The sequence below is a fragment of the Pteropus vampyrus genome, unplaced genomic scaffold (genome assembly GCF_000151845.1).
Source record: "Pteropus vampyrus isolate Shadow unplaced genomic scaffold, Pvam_2.0 Scaffold226, whole genome shotgun sequence".
In the NCBI taxonomy this organism is placed as follows: Eukaryota; Metazoa; Chordata; class Mammalia; order Chiroptera; family Pteropodidae; genus Pteropus; species Pteropus vampyrus.
The window spans coordinates 1,351,349-1,369,997 of record NW_011889007.1 but is presented as its reverse complement, the minus strand read 5'-3'; the positions used below and the strand labels follow the sequence as shown (position 1 = coordinate 1,369,997).

The following is an 18,649-nucleotide window of genomic DNA, read 5'->3' as shown; positions in this document are numbered from 1 at the left end:
CTCTCCTCCTTTGGTGCTTTCTCTGCGAAAGCACCGAAGGAGGAGAGGATGATAGAGGTGATAGATGCCCTCGGCTAGGGGCCCTGGCCCCAGGGACAAGTTAGGCACTGAGCACTCAGGCTCCCAGTACACACACCGAGGAGCCCATACTGGGCCCGATGGCTCTGAGGGGACCTGGCCCCACCTGCTGGTGGCTTCTGAGCTAGCAAACCTCAAGTTGCAAAGTGGGCTGTGCTCCAGAGTTTGGGGGACCAGATGAATCAGGGGTTCAGGACTGGAGTCTGGACTCAGTAGCTCAGCCTGGGAGTAGGGTCACGACTCTAGTCTCGAACTCATATTGGAGCCTGGGATTAGGGTCACAACTCCAGTCTCGAACTCATATTGGAACTGGGACTCATGCCAGGTCAGGGCCAAAGTTGGGGTGGCAGGCTTAGCAGAGGGGTCAGCAGTTGGGGGTCTAGGACTCAAACTAGGGTCCAGGGATCAGGCCTTGTCTTGTCTGGGGTCATGGCTCAGTCCAGGTAGGAGGCCCAACCAAAGACGAAGGCTCAGTGTAGGTCAAGGGTCAGAAGGACGTGAGAGACTTTGGGTTTGAGGCCGAAGTCGGGACTCAGCTGTAGGGAAAGGGCTCAGGAGGTTCAGCCCATAGCCAAGTCCAGCCTGGGATCTGGGAGTGGGCCTCCAGTTGCCTCATTCTGAGATAGGAGGCTTTGCCGAAGGCTGGGACTCAGCCTTGGGTCATAGGTCATTCTAGGGTCAAGATTTAATCTGGGGCAGGTTCAGGCCTCTGGGTCAATCAAGAAGATTAGAACAAGAGAGGGCTCAGCAGATGCGCCTGTTTACCATAAGGCTGGGCTCTGGCTGGGAGCCACATCCCCAGGGTAAGAAAAGGGAAGTCCGCCATTGGGGATTCTGGGAAATGTAGTTTGCTTAATTGCTTGTTGTGCTGCCTGCTCCCTCTGCATTCTGGGTATTGTAGTCCTGGACCGATATGTCAGTTAGTCCGCTTTAAGGGCCGGATATCAGATCTATTACAATTGGTTAGATGGATTGTTTATCAAATTACATCCGGGATCATCTTTATAGTGATTGATGAGAGTGGAGGCGGGATTAAGCGATATCAGCACTCCCAGTCGGAGCGGTGCTGTCCATTTGGTGTCGTACAGGGGCGGGTTTGTTAGAAGACAATCGTTGACTGGTCGGGCCGGCTGGAAAAGCCGAAAGGTCGGCCCCCATTGTGGGGCGATTGGCTCTCCAGTAGGCGGGCCTGGCGGCGTCAGAGGCGGTATCAGGGGAGGCGGTGGTTCCAGAGATGGCAGTGAGCGAGAGGAGGGGGCTCGCCCGCCGGAGCCCGGTGGAGTGGGGGCAGCACCTACTTCTGCTCCTGCTGTTGGGCTGCTGCTCTGGGCGCATCCACCGGCTGGCGCTGACCGTGAGTCTCACCGCGCGGCGGTCGGGGGCGGGGGGCGCAGCTTTGTCCCGGAGAAGCCTCTGGCTTGGAGTGGCCTCGTCCAATTTCACCCGCTCCTTACGTGGGATGGAGCGGTCCGGCGCCCCACGTCCCCCTGCTTCCAGGCCCGGAGTGGTCTCGTCTGAGGAGCTCCCTCTGTCCTCCGGATGGAGTCGCCTGGCTGGCCACGCTAGGGGTGGGACTTCATCTTTGGGGACGCTTCTTTCCCCCTCTCCCCGCCCCCCCCCCCCGCCGCCGACGCTTAGCCGTCTAAATTTTGGAGATTGCTTTGGGGCGCCAAGGACCCTTGGCACTGCCCAGGGGAGTCCCCGGGGGTGCTAGAATGTGGTCCTCTGGACATTCATTGGGAGCTTGGAGGTTCAGTTCGAGATCTAAAAGTTGTCCAGCGGGTGAGGTCCAGACACCAAGACGAATAACTTCGCTTTCAGGGTGGTACTCACTTAGTGGGGGTGCCTCTAGGTTTCCCGGGTTTTCTCTTCCTGGACTCAGAACAGTGGCTGGAGGACCCGGAGCCACGCTGTCTGTGCCTGGGATTGGTGTGGGGACAGAGCCTACAGGGAGGCTCCTGCAGCCTCTCCTGACACCTTTTGGAGCTGTCCTAAATAAAGAGATGCCAGGAGTGGGGCAAGGTCCTTAGGGGAGCCTCATGCCACAGCCCTAGGGCTGGGCGGGCTGAAAGAACTCTGAATTTCCTCTGCCTCCTTGGTGTCCGGCAGGGGGAGAAGCGACCAGACATTCAGCTGAACAGCTTCGGCTTCTACACCAACGGCTCTCTGGAGGTGGACCTGAGCCTGCTGCGGCTGGGCCTGCAAGAGACCAAAGAGAAGACTCCGCTGGTGAGGGGCCTGGAGGGGTTTCCTGGAGGAAGGCGAGGTGCACAGTGTCCAAGCCCTCCCCTCCCCAGTCTGGATTCACATCCTGGCCTCCCACAGCCCCGGTTCCTGCAGTCAGAATGAGTAGCTAGCATTTACTGAATGCCCACTGAGTTGGAGGTACCATGCAAAGCAATTTCCACGGGACTTTTCCCTTGTAGCCACCTCTCAGGAATGCTTCAAAAACGTTACACCTGTAAAGCCAGGCTCGGAGGTATATGGCTTGCTCGGAGTCACAGACCCTGTATGGGAATCCAAGAGTGCTGGGTTCCAGAACCCAAGGCAGGAAGCCATAAACACTTCATTTGATTTTTTTTTTTTAATTCTTAAATTTTTTTTTTTACATCATTTTAATCGAGGAAAATAAAGTGGGCTAGGTCCAGAGGACGTGCTAAGGTCTCCCTGATGAAGGGACACCCAAGTTGGAAGTGACGTCCAGGCTGAGTACCACAGGTTGGTTAGGCGTTAAGGCAAGAGGGTTGAGAGGTGTGGGCAGGATGGGTCCTAGGAGAATTCGTTGAGTAAATGAGATCTAGCACGTGGTAGGTGTCCAATAAGTTTGAGATTACGTTTCTGTTTCTACTGAAAGGGGTAGCTTGGGGGTCCCTGCTGGAGCCCCTCACATCCTCCCCCTTTCTTTCTGCCTCCCAGGTGGGGTTCAGCCTGACCCGGGTTCGATCTGGCAGCATTCGACCCTCCTCAGTGAGTGCAGGGGGTGGTGGGCAGGGAGTGAGGAAGGGCTAGGGTGCTGGGGGTGGCAGGGAGGGGGGCCATTTTCTGCATCCAGGAGCCCCAAGACCCCTTTTCCAGAGTGGGGAACAGGAAGGAACCCTCCCTTGCAGAGTGGGTAGGGAGGAGGCAGGGGGACTGGGTCGGTGGGAGGTGGTAACCAAGGCTCCCTCTTACCCACTCCCCAGACCCAGAACCCCAACGACTGTCCTCTCCAGAAAAACAGTAGCAACCTCCTGGTTCTCTTCCTTATCAACACCAAGGACCTGCAGTGAGTTGGGGGGCCAGAGGCCCCCCTAAAGATCCGTCATTTGTATTTTCCTGGGTGCGATACCCACAAGAGCCGATCGGGTGGGATGAGGCACCAGCTAAAAAGAACTTTGCCGCTCTGAGAAGGAAAGCCACTGGCTCTTTAATGTCCCCTCCAAGCCTTCTGATTATGACAGGGAGAGAGGGAGCACAGGGGTCCCCGGGGAGTGTCGCGGTCTCAGGACAGAAGGTCTGGCCACAGAAGGGTGTTGTGAGGATCCATAACAACCATTCGTACTTGTCGAAGGCTTTCTATGCACGGGACAGTTGGGTCTGCTTTACTCACCGCCTCCTTAAGCTGTTACTAACTCCACTGTAAAGATGAGAAAACAGGCCCAAGAACTGGGATTTGGACCCAGGATCCAATGGTTCCTCTGTATATACAGAGATGTTGCCTGTGTATATGTACGGTGGTTTTTAAATAAGGTGCCATATAAGGTAGAATGAGCGAGTCCTTGTCACAGGAAGTGACAAATCCTTGCTGGTGCAGGCAGTGTGTGGATGTGGCAGCCACCCTGATAGGTGGTAGCCAGATGCTAGAACTTTGTGACCACTGTGATTCAGTCCAATGTCAACCCCCAGAGGGGAGACCCAGTGGGCCCAGGGGCCCATCGAGTCACTTGACACAGGTGGCATGCCTGACGGGAGCCGTCAGCCTCCCAGCCTCATCTACGCCTCACCCTCCCCCTCGCCCCAGGGTCCAGGTGCGGAAGTATGGGGAGCAGGAAAAGCTGTTCATCTCCTCTGGGCTTCTCCCTGAAACACCCTCGGAACCAGGACTCCCGAAGCCAGAGCACATGGTCACCCCCAAGAAGGACAACGGTGAGGCAGGCTGGCTCTGTCAAGGGGAGGGGATGGCAGGGCTGCTCTGCGCATCCCCCTGTCATTCTGCTGTCCTTCTGTCCATCCATCTTTAAACTCATCCACTCCTGCCCTCCAGGGACCACCACTGTGCCAAACAAGGCCAAGTCAAAACCTGCAGGATCACAAGGAGACCAGCAGGTTGGAAGGCAGGCTTTGGTGAGGGGATGGGGACCCGGGGCTGCTGATGCTTGATTGGGGGCGCTCTGTCCCCTCAGGGGAAGGACCAGGAGCTGGTGCTGGGCCTGGGCCATCGCAACAATTCCTACAACTTCAGCGTGAGTGTCTGAGCACCTGCGGCACACCCCCCCCACCCCCGCCGCGCCCCAGAGCAGGGGGACCCCCAAGCTGAGGCCCCCTCTCCTCTTTGCGCCCCCACCACCCAGTTCCACGTGGTGATCGGCTCGAGGGCAGAGGAAGGCCAGTACAGCCTCAGTTTCCACAACTGCTACAACCTGTTGCGGGGACAGGAGCGGCCATTTGACATCACGGTGAGCAGACAGGATGGCGAGGCCCTGGCTGTGGCCAGGCGCGCCACACCGAGCTTGGCCTCACCAGGTCCCCCCAGCGGCCGTGCTGTGAACTGAAAGCCTGAGGCTCAGAGAGGGGGGTCGGCCAGCTAGAGTGGGAGAGCTGGAGGCTGCAAGTCCAGAGCTTGCGCGCAACCCCACTGCCCCCACCACCCCCTCCCAGGTAATGATCCGGGAAAAGAACCCCGAGGGCTTCCTGTCCGCAGCGGAAATTCCCCTTTTCAAGCTCTACATGGTCATGTCTGCCTGCTTCCTGGCCGCTGGCATCATCTGGGTGTCCATCCTCTGCAAGAACACGTAATGCCCTCACCGTTGGGGGTGCCTCCTCCCCTCCTCACGCCCTCCCGTCCCTGCCCCTCATGGATGCCCCTACACCCCCTTCTGTTCCTAACCCCCCTGCCAGGTACAATGTCTTCAAGATCCACTGGCTCATGGCGGCCCTGGCTTTCACCAAGAGCATCTCGCTCCTTCTCCACAGCGTGAGAGCCTGGGTCTGGAGCAGGGAGGTCAGGCTGGGGTCCGGGGTCGAGGAAGCTCAGCCGAGCAGTCCACCCCCCACATCTCTGCAGACGTTAGCCCTGGCCGCTCCATGTGTCTACCTATGTGTCCATCTGTTTTACTGTTGTGGCCAGCTGTCCATCCACTACATCGGTCTGCCTGTCCTTCTGTCTCGCTATGACTGTCCACCTGACCAGCTCTCATTGTCCACCCGTCTACTATGACTTTCCCCCACATTGTTGTGGCCGTGACTGCCCATCCCTCAGTCCAGCCATCCGTTGGGCAGTGACTGTCCATCTCTTAAGTCCTCTCACCATCCTGACTAACAGTCAGTTCAGTCAACTTTCTGGCGCCTCATTCGACAGTGATTGTCCCCGTTCCTAAACCACCACCATCCACCTACTTGTAATCACTGTCCATCTGTCCATCCATCCATCCACCTCCAGATCAACTACTACTTCATCAACAGCCAGGGCCACCCCATCGAAGGCCTTGCTGTCATGCACTACATCACACACCTGTGAGTGATCTCTGCGGGGCAGGTGGCGGGCAGCGGGCGGCGGGGGAGGGCTGCGTGCTGCCACCTCACCACACCGCCTCCCCCTCCTCTAGGCTGAAGGGTGCCCTCCTCTTCATCACCATCGCTTTGATCGGCTCCGGATGGGCCTTCATCAAGTACGTCCTGTCTGACAAGGAGAAGAACATCTTTGGAATCGTGATCCCGCTGCAGGTGCCTCCGGGGCCCCAGGCGGGTGGCTGGTGGGCACTCGTCGCACCTAGGGCTGCCTACCCACCCGCCCCCTGCCCTGCAGGTCCTGGCCAATGTGGCCTACATCGTCATCGAGTCCCGCGAGGAGGGCGCCAGTGACTATGGAATCTGGAAGGAGATCCTCTTCCTGGTGGACCTTATCTGCTGTGGCGCCATCCTCTTTCCTGTGGTCTGGTGAGGACCCTGTCCTGCCACCACCACCCCCCCTATCACCCCCCCACCACCACCAGTACCCAGCGCAGACTCCGCCCCACATTCCTGGCGGACACAAGCAGAGTCAGTGCTGACCGCTCCCTGGGGTCCACCCCCATTCCCAGGTCCATCCGGCATCTCCAGGACGCATCTGGCACCGACGGGAAAGGTGAGGCCCTGCTCCCCCAGGACCTGCTGTCTTCCCAGCCCACATCCTGCTCCAGGCCCTTCATGCTGACCCCTGGATGGCCCTTCCCTCCCCTCTGACTGCCCCCCCTGCTCCACCCCCTTCTCCATCCCCTGGACAGCCCCCTCCAGATTAACTGCCCTGTGGACACTCCCCTAAATGTTCTCCCTGTCCCCAGCCCACCTCCACCCTTCTCCCCTTGGTTCTGCCCCCAGTCTCCATCCCCTGACCCCCCTCTCTGTGCCCGCTCCTCAGCGGCAGTGAACCTGTCCAAGCTGAAGCTGTTTCGTCATTACTATGTCATGGTAGGAACCCTGTGCTCACTCATGACCCGAGTGTTGAGGGAAGAGGGGACAACCAGCCGCTCGGTACACCCTCCCTGGTCCCTCCTGCTGTCCCTCTGAGTCCGGCAGCTCAGCCCCTCTGCTTGCGATCCGCGGACCCCGCCCCAGGCGTCCCCAGTGGTCCCGGTGGTCTCGCTGCCCCGGTGGTCCCTGGGCCCCACGCCCACCCCTGTCCCTGCAGATCATCTGTTACGTCTACTTCACGCGGATCATCGCCATCCTGCTGCGGGTGGCCGTGCCCTTCCAGTGGCAGTGGCTGTGCCAGGTGAACGGAGCGGGGAGGGCGGGCCAGACTGTGCAGGTGGCGGGGACGGGGCGTGCGCCTGACGCTGGTGCTCGGACCCCTCGCTCCCCAGCTCTTGGTGGAAGGTTCCACCCTCACCTTCTTCGTGCTCACGGGCTACAAGTTCCAGCCGGCAGGTGACAACCCGTACTTGCAGCTGCCCCTGGAGGACGAGGAGGACGTGCAGATGGAGCAAGTGTGAGCCCGGTCGGAGTGGGCGGGGCTCTGGTGGACCCGGCTGGGGTTCTGGGTGATGTGAGCAGGGCCTGGGCGGCAGGGGCGGGGCCGGAGGCTCAGGGGTGGACCCAGCGGGCGAACCCTGGCGACACGGGTGGGCCTGGCCGTTCTGGGGTATAGTGTGGCGGGGCTTGGGCATCTGTAGGGGCAGAGACTGGAGGCGTGCAATGGGTGGGACCTGAGCAGCTCGGGGCTGGGTCGGAGGCTCAGTGCGTGGATCGGTGGGGCCAGGAGGGCGGGGCCTGGCGCCCTTCAGCTCCTGGACCGCCTCCTTGCTGTCTACCTTTAGAATGACTGATGCTGGGTTCAGAGAAGGCCTGTCCAAAGTCAACAAAACAGCCAGCAGGCGGGAACTGTTGTGATCATGCCGCCACCTCCGACCAGGCTGCTTCAGCCCCCTTCGTCCTTCTCCGGTCACATGTTCCCACTGTAGCTTCTGTCCCCAAGCGTGGGGGGGGGAGGGGGCCGGTGCGCAGGAGGCGCCCAGCTCCCTGGGAGCTGTGTTCCGAGAGCCCATTCATAAGAAGACAGACGGCCTCCCCTTCCCAAGTATGGGGCAGCCCTGTCCCCACCCGAGACCGCCCCCCACTTGCGAATGTACAGTAAGAACCGAGCTGTTTTGCTCGGTTTCTTGCCTTTCTGAGGGTTGAGTTCTAACACAGAGGTGGTGTTTACAATTTAGAAATCTGTTTTCACTGGGTGGGGGGAGGCCGTGGTATCCATTGCTTTATACACACAATAAATATCAATTGAGCAACTGCCGTGCGTGGGCTCTATGCCGGGTGCTGAGGCCAGCAGTAAGCAAGACCTAGCCAGTCCCAACACTCAAGGGGCTCACAGCCCTGCGGGTGGAACGGGGGATTGGCAGAGGGACAGGGACAGGGGCATGTCACCAGACAGTTCTGTCACAGAGCCCTGACTCAGCCTGCGAGTCAGGAAAGGTGAATAGAGAAGTGTGGATTTTGCAGGCCCGGACGAGACAGCATGGGCAAAGGCCGGAGGCTAGAAAAAATGTTTGAAAAACCCACAAGTGGCTCAGGCTGAAGAAAAAGTATAAGTAACTGTAACCAACATATTGCCACTGCTGTAGGCCACACCCTATTCTAAGGCTTCCGTGGACCATAACTCATTCAAAAGACTTTGAGGCACAGAGAGACTAAGTAACTTGCCCAAGGTCACACAGCTAAGGAGTTGGTGGGAGACTCAGGACTCAAAACGCTGGCCACCTTGCCGTTATTTGCTGCGTGGCCCTGGATAAGTGGTTTAACCTCTTATTTCCTCACATGTAAAATGTGGGGTGCCGAGTATCACCTGTGGCGCTGAGCATCCGGCTCTGTGATGCCCAGCAACATAGCCTGACACTTTCATGAACTGCCCTGAACCTTCAACGACCCCAGTTGGAGACGCAACTGTTCACACAGCTGTAGGCAGACCCCCAAAATGCATTGTGTCCCCCCACACTCCTTACCTCATCCTTTAACTAGAGCACCCAGAACCACTTTTGAGGCTTTGAAAAATATTCCTCAATGGGGGCCACAGGCATGGGACAGGGGTAGGGAGCCAGGCTGGAGTCAAGGTTTCCTGCAGGCGGAAACAAGGGTAGCTGGGGCCCAGATGAATAAATTGCCTGGCCAGACAAAGAAGGAAGTGGGAAAGCATTGCAGACTGAGGAAGTTGTGTGAGCAAGGTGGAGAAGCCCAGAATAGCTTGCAAGTTCTACTACAGGGCTGGCTGGGGCCAGTAGGAGGGCAAGAGCATCTGGCAGAAGCCTAAAGACAGGCAGACATACTTGGACTTTATGCTGGGGCCCACAGACACCAAGGAAGAATTTAAAGGGACACAGCCATACAGGGTCGATGTTTTATCCACGCGCATGCTGGGTAGGGAGAGTTGTGGCTCCCCAAAGATGCCCATATCCTAATCCCCAGAACCTGTGAATATGTCACATCACATAATAAAAGGCACTTTGCAGATATAATTTAAGTTGAGGATCTTAGAATGGGGAATTGTTTTGATTATTCAGGTGGGTCCAGTGTCACCACAAGCGTCCTTATAGGAGGGAGGTAGAAGGGTCAGGGCCAGAGAATGAGATGTGATGATGGAAACAGGCTGGGGCGATGCACTCGGAAGATGCAAGAAGGATCCACAAGCCAAAGAATGCAGGCAGCTTCTAGAAGCTTCAAGAGGCAAGGAACAGACTCTCCGCTAGGGCCTCCAGAAGGAACCACCCAGCCCTGCCGACAACTCCATTTCAGACTTCTGCCCTCCGGAACCATGAGATAATAAATAGGTGTTGTCGTAAGCCACCATGCTTCCGGTCATTTGTTACAGCAGTAGTCAGACCTTCACATAATTGAGGAGCATGAATTCTGGAGTCCAGCTGCCTGGGTTCAAATCCCAGCTCTTACCAGCTAGGGGGTCTTGGTTGAGTGGTCAAAGCCCTCATTTTCTTCATCTGTAAAATGGGGTAGAAATAGCACCTATGGCATGAAGAATAAACCAGCTCAGACACATGAAATAGGGTGCTGTAAGCTGAGCCTCGGGGAGACATGCGTGTCAGTCACACATATTCATGCATCATATAACTTCATCAAAGAAATACAAAGGTGTGTTTTAGAAAAAATCCCCGGGCGCTGTCGAGTAGACGAACTGGCAGAGGTGAGTCTACAGTAGGAAAGACATGGGTCACAGGCGTAGAGAGAAGGGACAGGCTGGGAGAGAATCCAGGGGCTGGTGAGGAATAGACAGAAGGGGAGGGGCGGGGGAGGGGGCGCTCTGGCTGGGAGGCCTACTGGGGCTGTCACTAAAATCAGACAAGAGGGAGGAGGAGCAGAGGTTAGTAAAAAAAAAAAAAAAAAACACCGTCAAGCACATCCAGCGCTCACTACATGTAAGGTGCCAGGCTGAGCATGCTGTTTGCCTGATGGATGTCACTGGCTTGTCACCCAAGACTCAGAGGAAGGTCCCATGACTGCATGTCCAGTGCATAGATCGGGAACTGAGAAGTCAAAGTTAGAATCAAGACTTCTGCCTGCTGCATCCTCTCAGGATGCAGGTACCTGGTGCCAAGTCTTCTGCTGAGTGTGCATAGGGTAGATGGATTGATTCAACCGGGTCAAGGTTACCTACCAGTTAATGAGTAATGGGGGCGTTGGGGAGGGAGCCCAGGCTGTGTGGTGGAAGGAAAGGGACTTCGCTGTGGGTCCTGGAGGGAAATTCTCAGAAAGCAGTGTGGCAAAGAAGGATCCTAACCTGGAAGTATGGGGCTTCTTGCTGTGCCCAAGCCTGGCAGCGCCTCTGTGGGAAAAGGGTGGTGTGTGGCAGAGAGATAAGTGCACCCAGACAGGCATGGGGTGGGGGAGGGGCACCCAGGCCCCCCACCCAGAAGTCCTCTCCACTTCCTCTTCTTCTCTGCTTGCAGCCCAGTTAGGGTTTGCCAGACAAAACATAGGGCTCACAGTTACATTTGAATTTCAGATAAATAACAGGCACTTCGTTTGAATAAGTGTGTTGCAGACCACCCACTTAGCGTCAGCCCAGGCAGCCTCGCTCTCCCGCCCTTCACGCCCAAATGCTGGGCTAGGTGGGCCACTAACTGGAAGTCCCCCACAAGCAGCCTTCCCGGCCCCCTTTCTTCCGGTTTATCTTGCCCGCCATCCCCCTCCCAAACCTCAGACACAAAGGCACATCCCGGGCAAAAGCGGGAAGAATCCCTCCTGTCACCGCTCTCTCTCCCAGCAGCACCTTGCTGCCTCTTCCCCTGGGGCTCCCTCTTCTGCCTAGGGCTCCCTGAATTGTCAAAACGGCAGGAACTATCATCAGCCCCATTGTCGAGATGGATTAACTGAGGCTCTGAGAAAAGAGGCACCAAGCCTTGCAAGGGGACAGAGGCCAGGCCGGGAATTTCTTCTCAAGGTTGTCAAAGCACAGAGCCTGACCGCCTAGGGCTATAATGAAACCAGGAAATGGGGCGGGGGTTTAGGGGTCTCAGAGGAGGAAAAGAGAGGAAGTATTGGGCAGCAGGGGGATCCTCACAGGCACGACCCCTCCCACCCCCAGTTTCAGAAGTTGAATCCCAGTTCTGAAGGGTGTTTGCACTCCATCTCCCTTTCCAAAGAAAGGATGTCGCAATCGGAGCAGAGGCCAGGTTTGTTGTGTTTCCCCACACCTCCGCGACTCCGGGCATGGGCAGGGCCTGGAACAGAGCGTGGTTTACGGGAACTCCGAGCCCATACCCCATTAACCCCTTCAGCCAGCCCTCCAGGAATCAGGATCCCCACCCCCTGTGCCTCACCCTACATGGTCAACCGTGCTCGAGTCAGAGAGATGCAAGTTAAAATGACTCTGAGGCAAAATTCAAAGCTTCGCCAGCACTCCCTCATGGCGGGGTGCGGGGAGGTGGGGGAGAAATGGACAGTTTCCTGCAGGGCCGGCTGTATGTAAATTAGTGCAATTAGGAGGGGAATTCGGCGCTATCTAGTGAGATTAGTAATGCACACAGACTTTGATCTGGGTTATCGCCTTTCCTTAGAATAACAACCCTATGAAGCCGATGCTGTGATGACCCCATTTTAATGGGTGAACTGAGGCTCAGAGTGGTTCCCAGGAGCTTGATACCACTAATACGTGTCAGATCTGGACAGTGACACAGGCTCAGGACACCTGGCTGGCGAGAGGACGGTTTGCAACCGCGGCAGTCTGTTCCCCAGGTTGGAGGGGGGTGACTTTCACTCAGTGTAATAGGAGGCAGTTCCTTTTAAGCACAAAGAAGTTCTTTGTGCACTGATAACCCACGATCTCTAAGGCACATTATTTATGAAAAAGCAAGGTGTAACTTAGGGAGACCAGGAAGAATATCATGTGGAGCACACTAATATTTGTTTTAATAGCTTTCGAAAATTTGTAAATGCATAAGATTTCTTTGGGAAAAAACACGAGATTTGTTTGCACGGTCACGTCTGGGACCTGAATGGGTGGCAACAGCCACAGGAGGAAAATCACTTCTTCTCTGTATGTTACTTGTACTTTTTAGGTGTTAAACCATATGAATGTGCTATAATTTTAATAGTAATAATAATATCCTAAGAGAATGTTTATATAAGACAGAAAAGCTAGCGTTGGGGACTTTCCTTAGTGATGACATTTTTTCACCATTATAATCATTCAGGCATCCTTAAGGGAGCCGAAGCCTCCCTTGGAGAAAACATGTTCACCTGGAGTGAACTCCTACTCATACTTGAAAGCCCAGCCAAATGTCTCCTCCTCCAAAAGGCTTCCGTGACTCTACGAGAAGCAGAGTGCTTTTTCTCCACTGGGGAAGACACTCCACAGGGCTAGGGGTGTCTTTGCTGGACACTGTCCCCGTTTCCTACCCCAGCATGAAAGATTCTAGAAGTGGGATTCATGAACAAAGCTGGACTGGGGGCCAGGCCCAGATATCTGGGGTGGGGGGCTTCCTGGCCCTCAGTGTCCCTCCACTACAAAGTGAGTGTAAGGAGGAAAGGTCCGTGTTTATCAGCGGGCCCTGACCCTGAGGGAGGCCAGGGCTGGGGGCAATTATGCTCATGTGGGAGGAGGGCATGTCCTCAGGTTACTTACCCCAGGACGTGCTGGCCCCAGGGATTGGGAAAAAAACGTACTATTGTGAAATCTGGGGCAGCCCCAGGGTGGGGAGCAGCCGCGGGGAGCCGAGGGCTGGGCTGAGGAGGAGAACCAGCAGCCAGATAAAAGGCAGCCTCTAGCGGGCTCTGCTCACTCCTCCCTGTCCTCTCCCTCCGTCCCTCCGTCCCTCTGTCCCCTGTCCCTGCACCATGGGGCCTGCCTTAGGTCCCAGCCTGCTGCTGCTGCTGCTGACCAGCCTCCCCCTGGCCCTGGGGGATCCCATGTGAGTAGTCACGACTCCACCCCATACAAGGTGACTTCTGAGGTGGAAGTGGGCATTTGTGGGTTCAGGTCCCTGTGGAATTCAGGGTGCGTTTGGGTGTCTGTGAGGGAGGGGTTAGCAGTTTGGGCTGCCTGTGACTCTGGGAGTTTGCAGGCTGGGTGTATGAGGGACTCCTCAGGCATCGTGCGAGGGGGAGACTCAGGCACTGTGTGATGGGGGGCTGGCTGTTTGTGAAGCTGGGAGTCTGTCAGCTCAGGGTGTGAGTGGCACTCAGTGGTTCTGTAGGGGGGTGGGTTTGGACTTTACAAGATTTGGGAGGAGTTTGCGGTTTGAAGACATGGTTTCAGCATTTGTGGAGATGTGGTGTGGGTTTACGTCGGCTTGCGGGGGGTGGATTTGGTTATATTTATAGGCCTGGGGCGCTAGAGGTTTAGGTAGAGGCTTGGGGTATTCAAGGATTTGGGGTTTAAAGGTTTGGGGCATGCGTTTGGGGGCGTATAGTTTGGGAGTCTGAGCTTGGGGTGTCTAAAACTTTAGAGATTAAGAGGGCTTCAGGAGTACATATGTGGGTTCTCCGATTGTGGGTTTGGAAGTCTAGAGACTTGGGAGAGCTGACGGTTCTGGTTTTGAGGTTCAGAGGTTGATGGGACTCAGCTCCTGAGCCGTCGGCCGGTCACTGGATCTCCTCCGGGACCAAGGGCTGGGGCAGAGCGCTGACCCCGGCGAGGGCTGGAATGTGGGGTCCCCCGGGACGACCCCGGGCCCCTCTCCCGCAGGTTCTCGATGATCATGCCCAACGTCCTGCGGCTGGAGAATGACGAGACCGTGCTGTTGGAGGCCCACGACGTGCAAGAGAACGTCCCCGTCACGGTCACCATCCAAGACTTCCCGGCCAAAAAGCAAGTGCTGTCCAGCGAGAACACGTTGCTGACCAAAGCCAACGGCTTCATGGATACGGTCACCGTCAAGGTGGGCGCATTCTGGAGCCGGGCCCTGCGGGCACCCCGCCCCTTCTGAGAGCCTCTCCTCTCTGAGCTTCTCCCCCTCGAGCCCCTCCCCTTCCAGTCCCGGCGTCTCTAAGCCCCTCCCCTTTCGAGGCCCCTCCCCTCGTGAAGAGCCACGCCTTCTGACCCCAAGCTCCTCCCCCTTCTGAGCCCCTTCCCCTCTAAGCCCTTTCTTCCTTCAGAGTCCCTCCCTTCTCTGAGTCTCTGCTCTTTCCCGAGCCCCCCATCCCGTCCTCTGAGACCCCTCTCTAATTCCGCCTTCCCTTGCCCTCTCTGACCACTACCCTCTCTCTTGCCTTTGCCCCCTCTCCGAGTACTCCCCTCTCCCCAACCTCGAGCAAACTGGGTAGCCCAGGAGTGATGGGCAGGTGTGGGCCCAGGTGAAGGCCGAGAGGTTGGGCCGCGGGCAAGGGGCCCTGGAGCAGACCCCTACTTATGTCCTGGTCCATGCCTAGATCCCGGCCAGCAAGGAATTAAGATCAGAGAAGGGGAACAAGCTCGTGACTGTCCTGGCAACCTTCGGGAACACCCCGGTGGAGAAATTGGTGCTGGTCAGCCTTCAAAGCGGTTACCTCTTCATCCAGACGGACAAGACCATCTATACCCCGGGCTCCACAGGTAAGGGGGCTGGGGAGTGGCTGGAGAGGACAAGGGCAAGGGCAGGGGACACCGGGAGGGACAGGGCCTCACTGAGCTGTCCCTTTCTCTCCCGCCACGTCCAGTCCTCTACCGTATCTTCACTGTTGACCACAAGCTGCTGCCCGTGGGCCGGACCGTTATCGTCAGCATTGAGGTACCAGCCAGGCGGGGGCCCAGACATGCCCGGGTCAGAGACTTGGGAAGAGACAAAGATAGAGAGACAGGGAAAGAGACACCAGAAAGGCAAAGCGGCAGAGACCCAAAAGCAAAGAAATACATAGAGGCACAGAGAGTTCTGGAGATGCGGGAGGACCCAGGGAGACAGCGTGGAGGGATGCTTGCGCCCAGGGATTCATTCCCGCTCCAGATAAACCCCTGGCTACTGTGACTCTGGACAGGTCTCTCATCTTCCAGAGCCTCAGTTTTCTCATCTGAAGCCTGGGATAATGACGTAATTCCACGTAGTAGTGTGTTCCGCCTGCTGCAGCCAAGGGGCGCCTGTGAGCACCTGACTCAAGGCTCCCACCTGCCCGAGGTGAAAGCCCACATCCTCTCCGCTGCCCACAAGGCCCTGCACGACCTGCCCCGTTCCCTCCGCCCCCTCCCCCTCACTCACTCTGCTCCCGCCACAGGGGTCTCTTGGCTATTCCTCCACCAGGCCAGGCACGGGGGCCTTCGCAGTGGCTGCTCCCTCTGCCCAGAAAACCCTCCTCCTCCAAATATCCTCCCCGCTTGCCCCGTTCCCATCTTCAAGGCTTTGCTCAAATGTTGTTAATGCCCCAATTTTACAGCGAGGCCTCCCAGAGCACACCCCCCCTCGCCTTCTACCATCTTCTTTTGCCATCCTGTAAATTGGATTAATTTGTTTGTTAATCGCCCTCTGCGCCAACCTCCACGGGACCTAAATTCCCTACGGGAAGGGTTTTATGTTTTTGTTCAGGGACCTTATCTCCTGAACCCAACAAAGTGCTTGGCATATAGTAGGGCTTAACAAAAACTTACTGGAAGAAGGGATGGGGGGAGGGAGAAAGGAAGGAAGGGAGTGGAATGTCACCAGGAGAGCAGTATCCAGTTACCCCGATTTCCAGGAGAAGCCGGAAACCCATATTTGCATGAGATGTCTCCTGATGTCCGTTGGCAACACTGGCAATAATATGGGTACATGAAATTGCTATTTGTGTAAGTCAAAATGTCAAATGCAGGCACTTACGTGTGGCTTAGCACAAATCAAATGCTCGCTCGGGGTGCGGTGCAAAAGTAGGTAGTGAGTACTAGTTATTATTAATATTCGGGGGGCACCAATACCAATGAGCGCCTGCCTATAGGAACCATGTCTCAAGCCAGTAAAGTAGGGGCTATGTTTTTCTCCTGTTTTTAGAGGTGCACGTTGAGCACAGAGAGGTTAAGTAACTTGCCCAAGGTCACACAGCTTATAGGTAGCAAAGTTGAGATTTGAACCGAGGCTGACTGATTCGGGTCCATGTTTTTAACCACTGCCTCTGTCAAGATGACGCAAAGAGTGTCCAGACGCAGAGAGAAATTTAGCGGCCTGGTCTCTGAAGAGCCACACCTCTCCCTGTCTCCCCACAGACGCCCGAAGGCGTTCCCATCAAGCGGGAACCCCTGTCTTCTCAAAACCAGATTGGCATCTTGCCCTTGTCTTGGAATATTCCGGAGCTGGTCAAGTATGTCAGGAGGGGTGCAGGGCTCCCCTATTCCGGGAGGACAGGGGCGCTGCCCGGCTAGCCTGCTCACCCACCTGCATTCCCCACAGCATGGGGCAGTGGAAGATCCGAGCCTACTATGAAGATTCGCCACAGCAGGTCTTCTCCGCGGAGTTTGAGGTGAAGGAGTATGGTAAGAGGAGTGGGGAGCCAGGGCGGGGGGGCCCCCCACACTGGACCCCACGCCGGCCCCCAACCAGCGCCATCTCTCCTTCAGTGCTGCCCAGTTTTGAGGTCCAAGTGGAGCCTGAAGAGAAATTCTACTACATCGATGACCCAAAGGGCCTGGAGGTCACCATCACGGCCAGGTGAGGGGAGAAGGGTGGGGCGAGATGAGAGGTCAGTTGAGGGCCAGGTGAGGGGCTAGGCGAGGGACCAAGGGAGGGGTCAGATGGGGACCAGGTGAGGGGCTAGGCCAGGTGAAGGACCAGGTGAGCACTAGGTCAGGGTGAGACGAGGGGCCGGGGGCTCCGGGTCCTCACATGGCCAGTGGAAGTTTGGGGATACACTCAGATTTTCCACGGGGGAGAATCTGAGCCTCTCCTCACCGCACAGGTTCTTGTATGGGAAGAATGTGGATGGAACGGCCTTTGTCATCTTTGGGATCCAGGACGGTGACCAGAGGATTTCGCTGCCCCAGTCCCTCACCCGCGTTGTGGTACTTGCCAGAGGCCTCCCTGAGCCTCCTCCACTCTGAAGGCCTCCTTCTCCCTCTCTGAGTCCCCTCCCCACCGGAACCCCTCCCCCTGGCTGAGACTCTCGTTTCCTCCCCCAGTTAGAGGATGGCACGGGGGAGGCCACGCTGAGCCGAGAGGTGCTTCTGGACGGGGTGCAGCTCTCCAGAGACAATGACCTGGTGGGCAAGTCCTTGTACGTGTCCGTCACCGTCATCCTACACTCAGGTGAGGCCTGCCCTGAGGGCAGAGGCCCAGTGCCACCACATGGTCCAGTCTGTGGGGGAACAACCAGTCTAAAGGAGGGGGCCCAGAATGAAGGTGGGGTTCGGTCTGACGGGAAAGGCCCAGACGAAGGGGGAGACCCAGTCTGAGGAGGGAGGCCCAGCATGAAGGCAGGGTCCAGCCTGAGGGGCGGCCCTAGAGCCTGCCCTCACGGCTGCCCCCTGCCCCCCGAAGGCAGCGACATGGTGGAGGCGGAACGCTCTGGGATCCCCATCGTGACTTCCCCCTACCAGATCCACTTCACCAAGACCTCCAGGTTCTTCAAGCCTGCCATGCCCTTCGACCTCATGGTGAGACACCCCTTACTCTGCTCCTGAGCTCTGGCCACCCTCTGGGTCTACTGAACCCCCTTCACCTGCCCCTGCACCCACAGGTGTTCGTCACGAACCCGGACGGCTCCCCGGCCAGCCGCGTCCCCGTGGCAACTCAGGACTCCCTGGACGTGCAGTCCCTGACCCAGGATGACGGTGTGGCCAAGTTAATCATCAACACACACAAAGACCGGAAGCCGCTGGACATCACCGTGAGTCTGCACCTGCCATGGGACCTCACACCGGGGAACCGGGGGACTTTATTTGTACGGTGAGGTCCTGACCTTTCTACAAAGGGATCCTGTCCTGTGCATAGTGGGGTCCTTCATTCTCATACAGGGGCCTCGCCATTCACATAGAGGTGTTTCATTTGCATAGAGGGGTTCTTGTCCACACGAGGGGGTACTGCCATCTGCATATATGTCTTATAAGGATCCTGTGATGACATTGGACCCACCTGAATAATCCAAAATAGTCTCCCCGTCTCCAGATCCTTAACTCAATCCCATCTGCAAAGTCCCTCTTGTCACGTAAGGTCCCATATTCCCAGGTCCCAGGGATTAGGATGGGGACATCTTGTGGGGGGGGGGCCGTGGCGGGCAACATGCATCCCTCTCTCCCCGCCCAGGTACGCACCATGAAGGAGGGCATTCCGGAGGCACGACAGGCCACCAACACCATGCAGGCCCTGCCCTACGGCACCATGGGCAACTCCAACAACTTCCTGCATCTGTCCGTGCCCCGCGTGGAGCTGAAGCCAGGGGACACGCTCAATGTCAACTTCCACCTGCGAACGGACCCCGGCCTGGATGCCAAGATTGGCTACTACACCTACCTGGTCTGTGG

General features: G+C 57.0%; 2 protein-coding genes across 5 annotated transcripts in view; both read left to right on the top strand.

The window, feature by feature from the left end:
- Nucleotides 1-1,262: 1,262 nt before the first annotated feature.
- On the top strand, nt 1,263-8,040 carry GPR108 (G protein-coupled receptor 108). 4 transcript variants are annotated; one of them, XM_023538563.1, is made up of 18 exons: nt 1,263-1,432; nt 2,188-2,307; nt 2,995-3,045; nt 3,261-3,343; nt 4,079-4,203; nt 4,322-4,383; nt 4,467-4,520; nt 4,629-4,733; nt 4,936-5,069; nt 5,176-5,278; nt 5,717-5,790; nt 5,883-6,000; nt 6,083-6,213; nt 6,357-6,400; nt 6,674-6,723; nt 6,944-7,027; nt 7,119-7,243; nt 7,572-8,040. In XM_023538563.1, exons 1-18 carry the CDS (start codon nt 1,313-1,315, stop codon nt 7,642-7,644), a joined length of 1,656 nt encoding a protein of 551 aa, XP_023394331.1. In that variant the 5' UTR covers nt 1,263-1,312; the 3' UTR covers nt 7,645-8,040. The 4 variants fall into 4 exon arrangements, 3 of the variants coding, with proteins under 3 accessions (XP_023394331.1, XP_023394330.1, XP_011371904.1); XM_023538562.1 differs by having other exon boundaries at nt 1,265-1,432; nt 4,461-4,520; XM_011373602.2 differs by having other exon boundaries at nt 1,266-1,432; nt 4,461-4,520; nt 5,176-5,251.
- A 4,960-nt stretch (nt 8,041-13,000) lies between these two features.
- The window catches only part of C3 (complement C3), a 29,424-nt gene continuing 23,775 nt past the window's right edge, over nt 13,001-18,649 (top strand). Inside the window, exons 1-12 of the mRNA XM_023538603.1 lie at nt 13,001-13,166; nt 13,943-14,135; nt 14,626-14,788; nt 14,893-14,963; nt 16,400-16,494; nt 16,584-16,666; nt 16,751-16,841; nt 17,089-17,191; nt 17,309-17,435; nt 17,667-17,782; nt 17,866-18,015; nt 18,432-18,641. Coding sequence (XP_023394371.1) covers nt 13,093-13,166; nt 13,943-14,135; nt 14,626-14,788; nt 14,893-14,963; nt 16,400-16,494; nt 16,584-16,666; nt 16,751-16,841; nt 17,089-17,191; nt 17,309-17,435; nt 17,667-17,782; nt 17,866-18,015; nt 18,432-18,641 — 1,476 coding nt within the window. The 5' untranslated portion in view covers nt 13,001-13,092. The remainder of the gene's footprint in view (nt 13,167-13,942; nt 14,136-14,625; nt 14,789-14,892; nt 14,964-16,399; nt 16,495-16,583; nt 16,667-16,750; nt 16,842-17,088; nt 17,192-17,308; nt 17,436-17,666; nt 17,783-17,865; nt 18,016-18,431; nt 18,642-18,649) is intronic.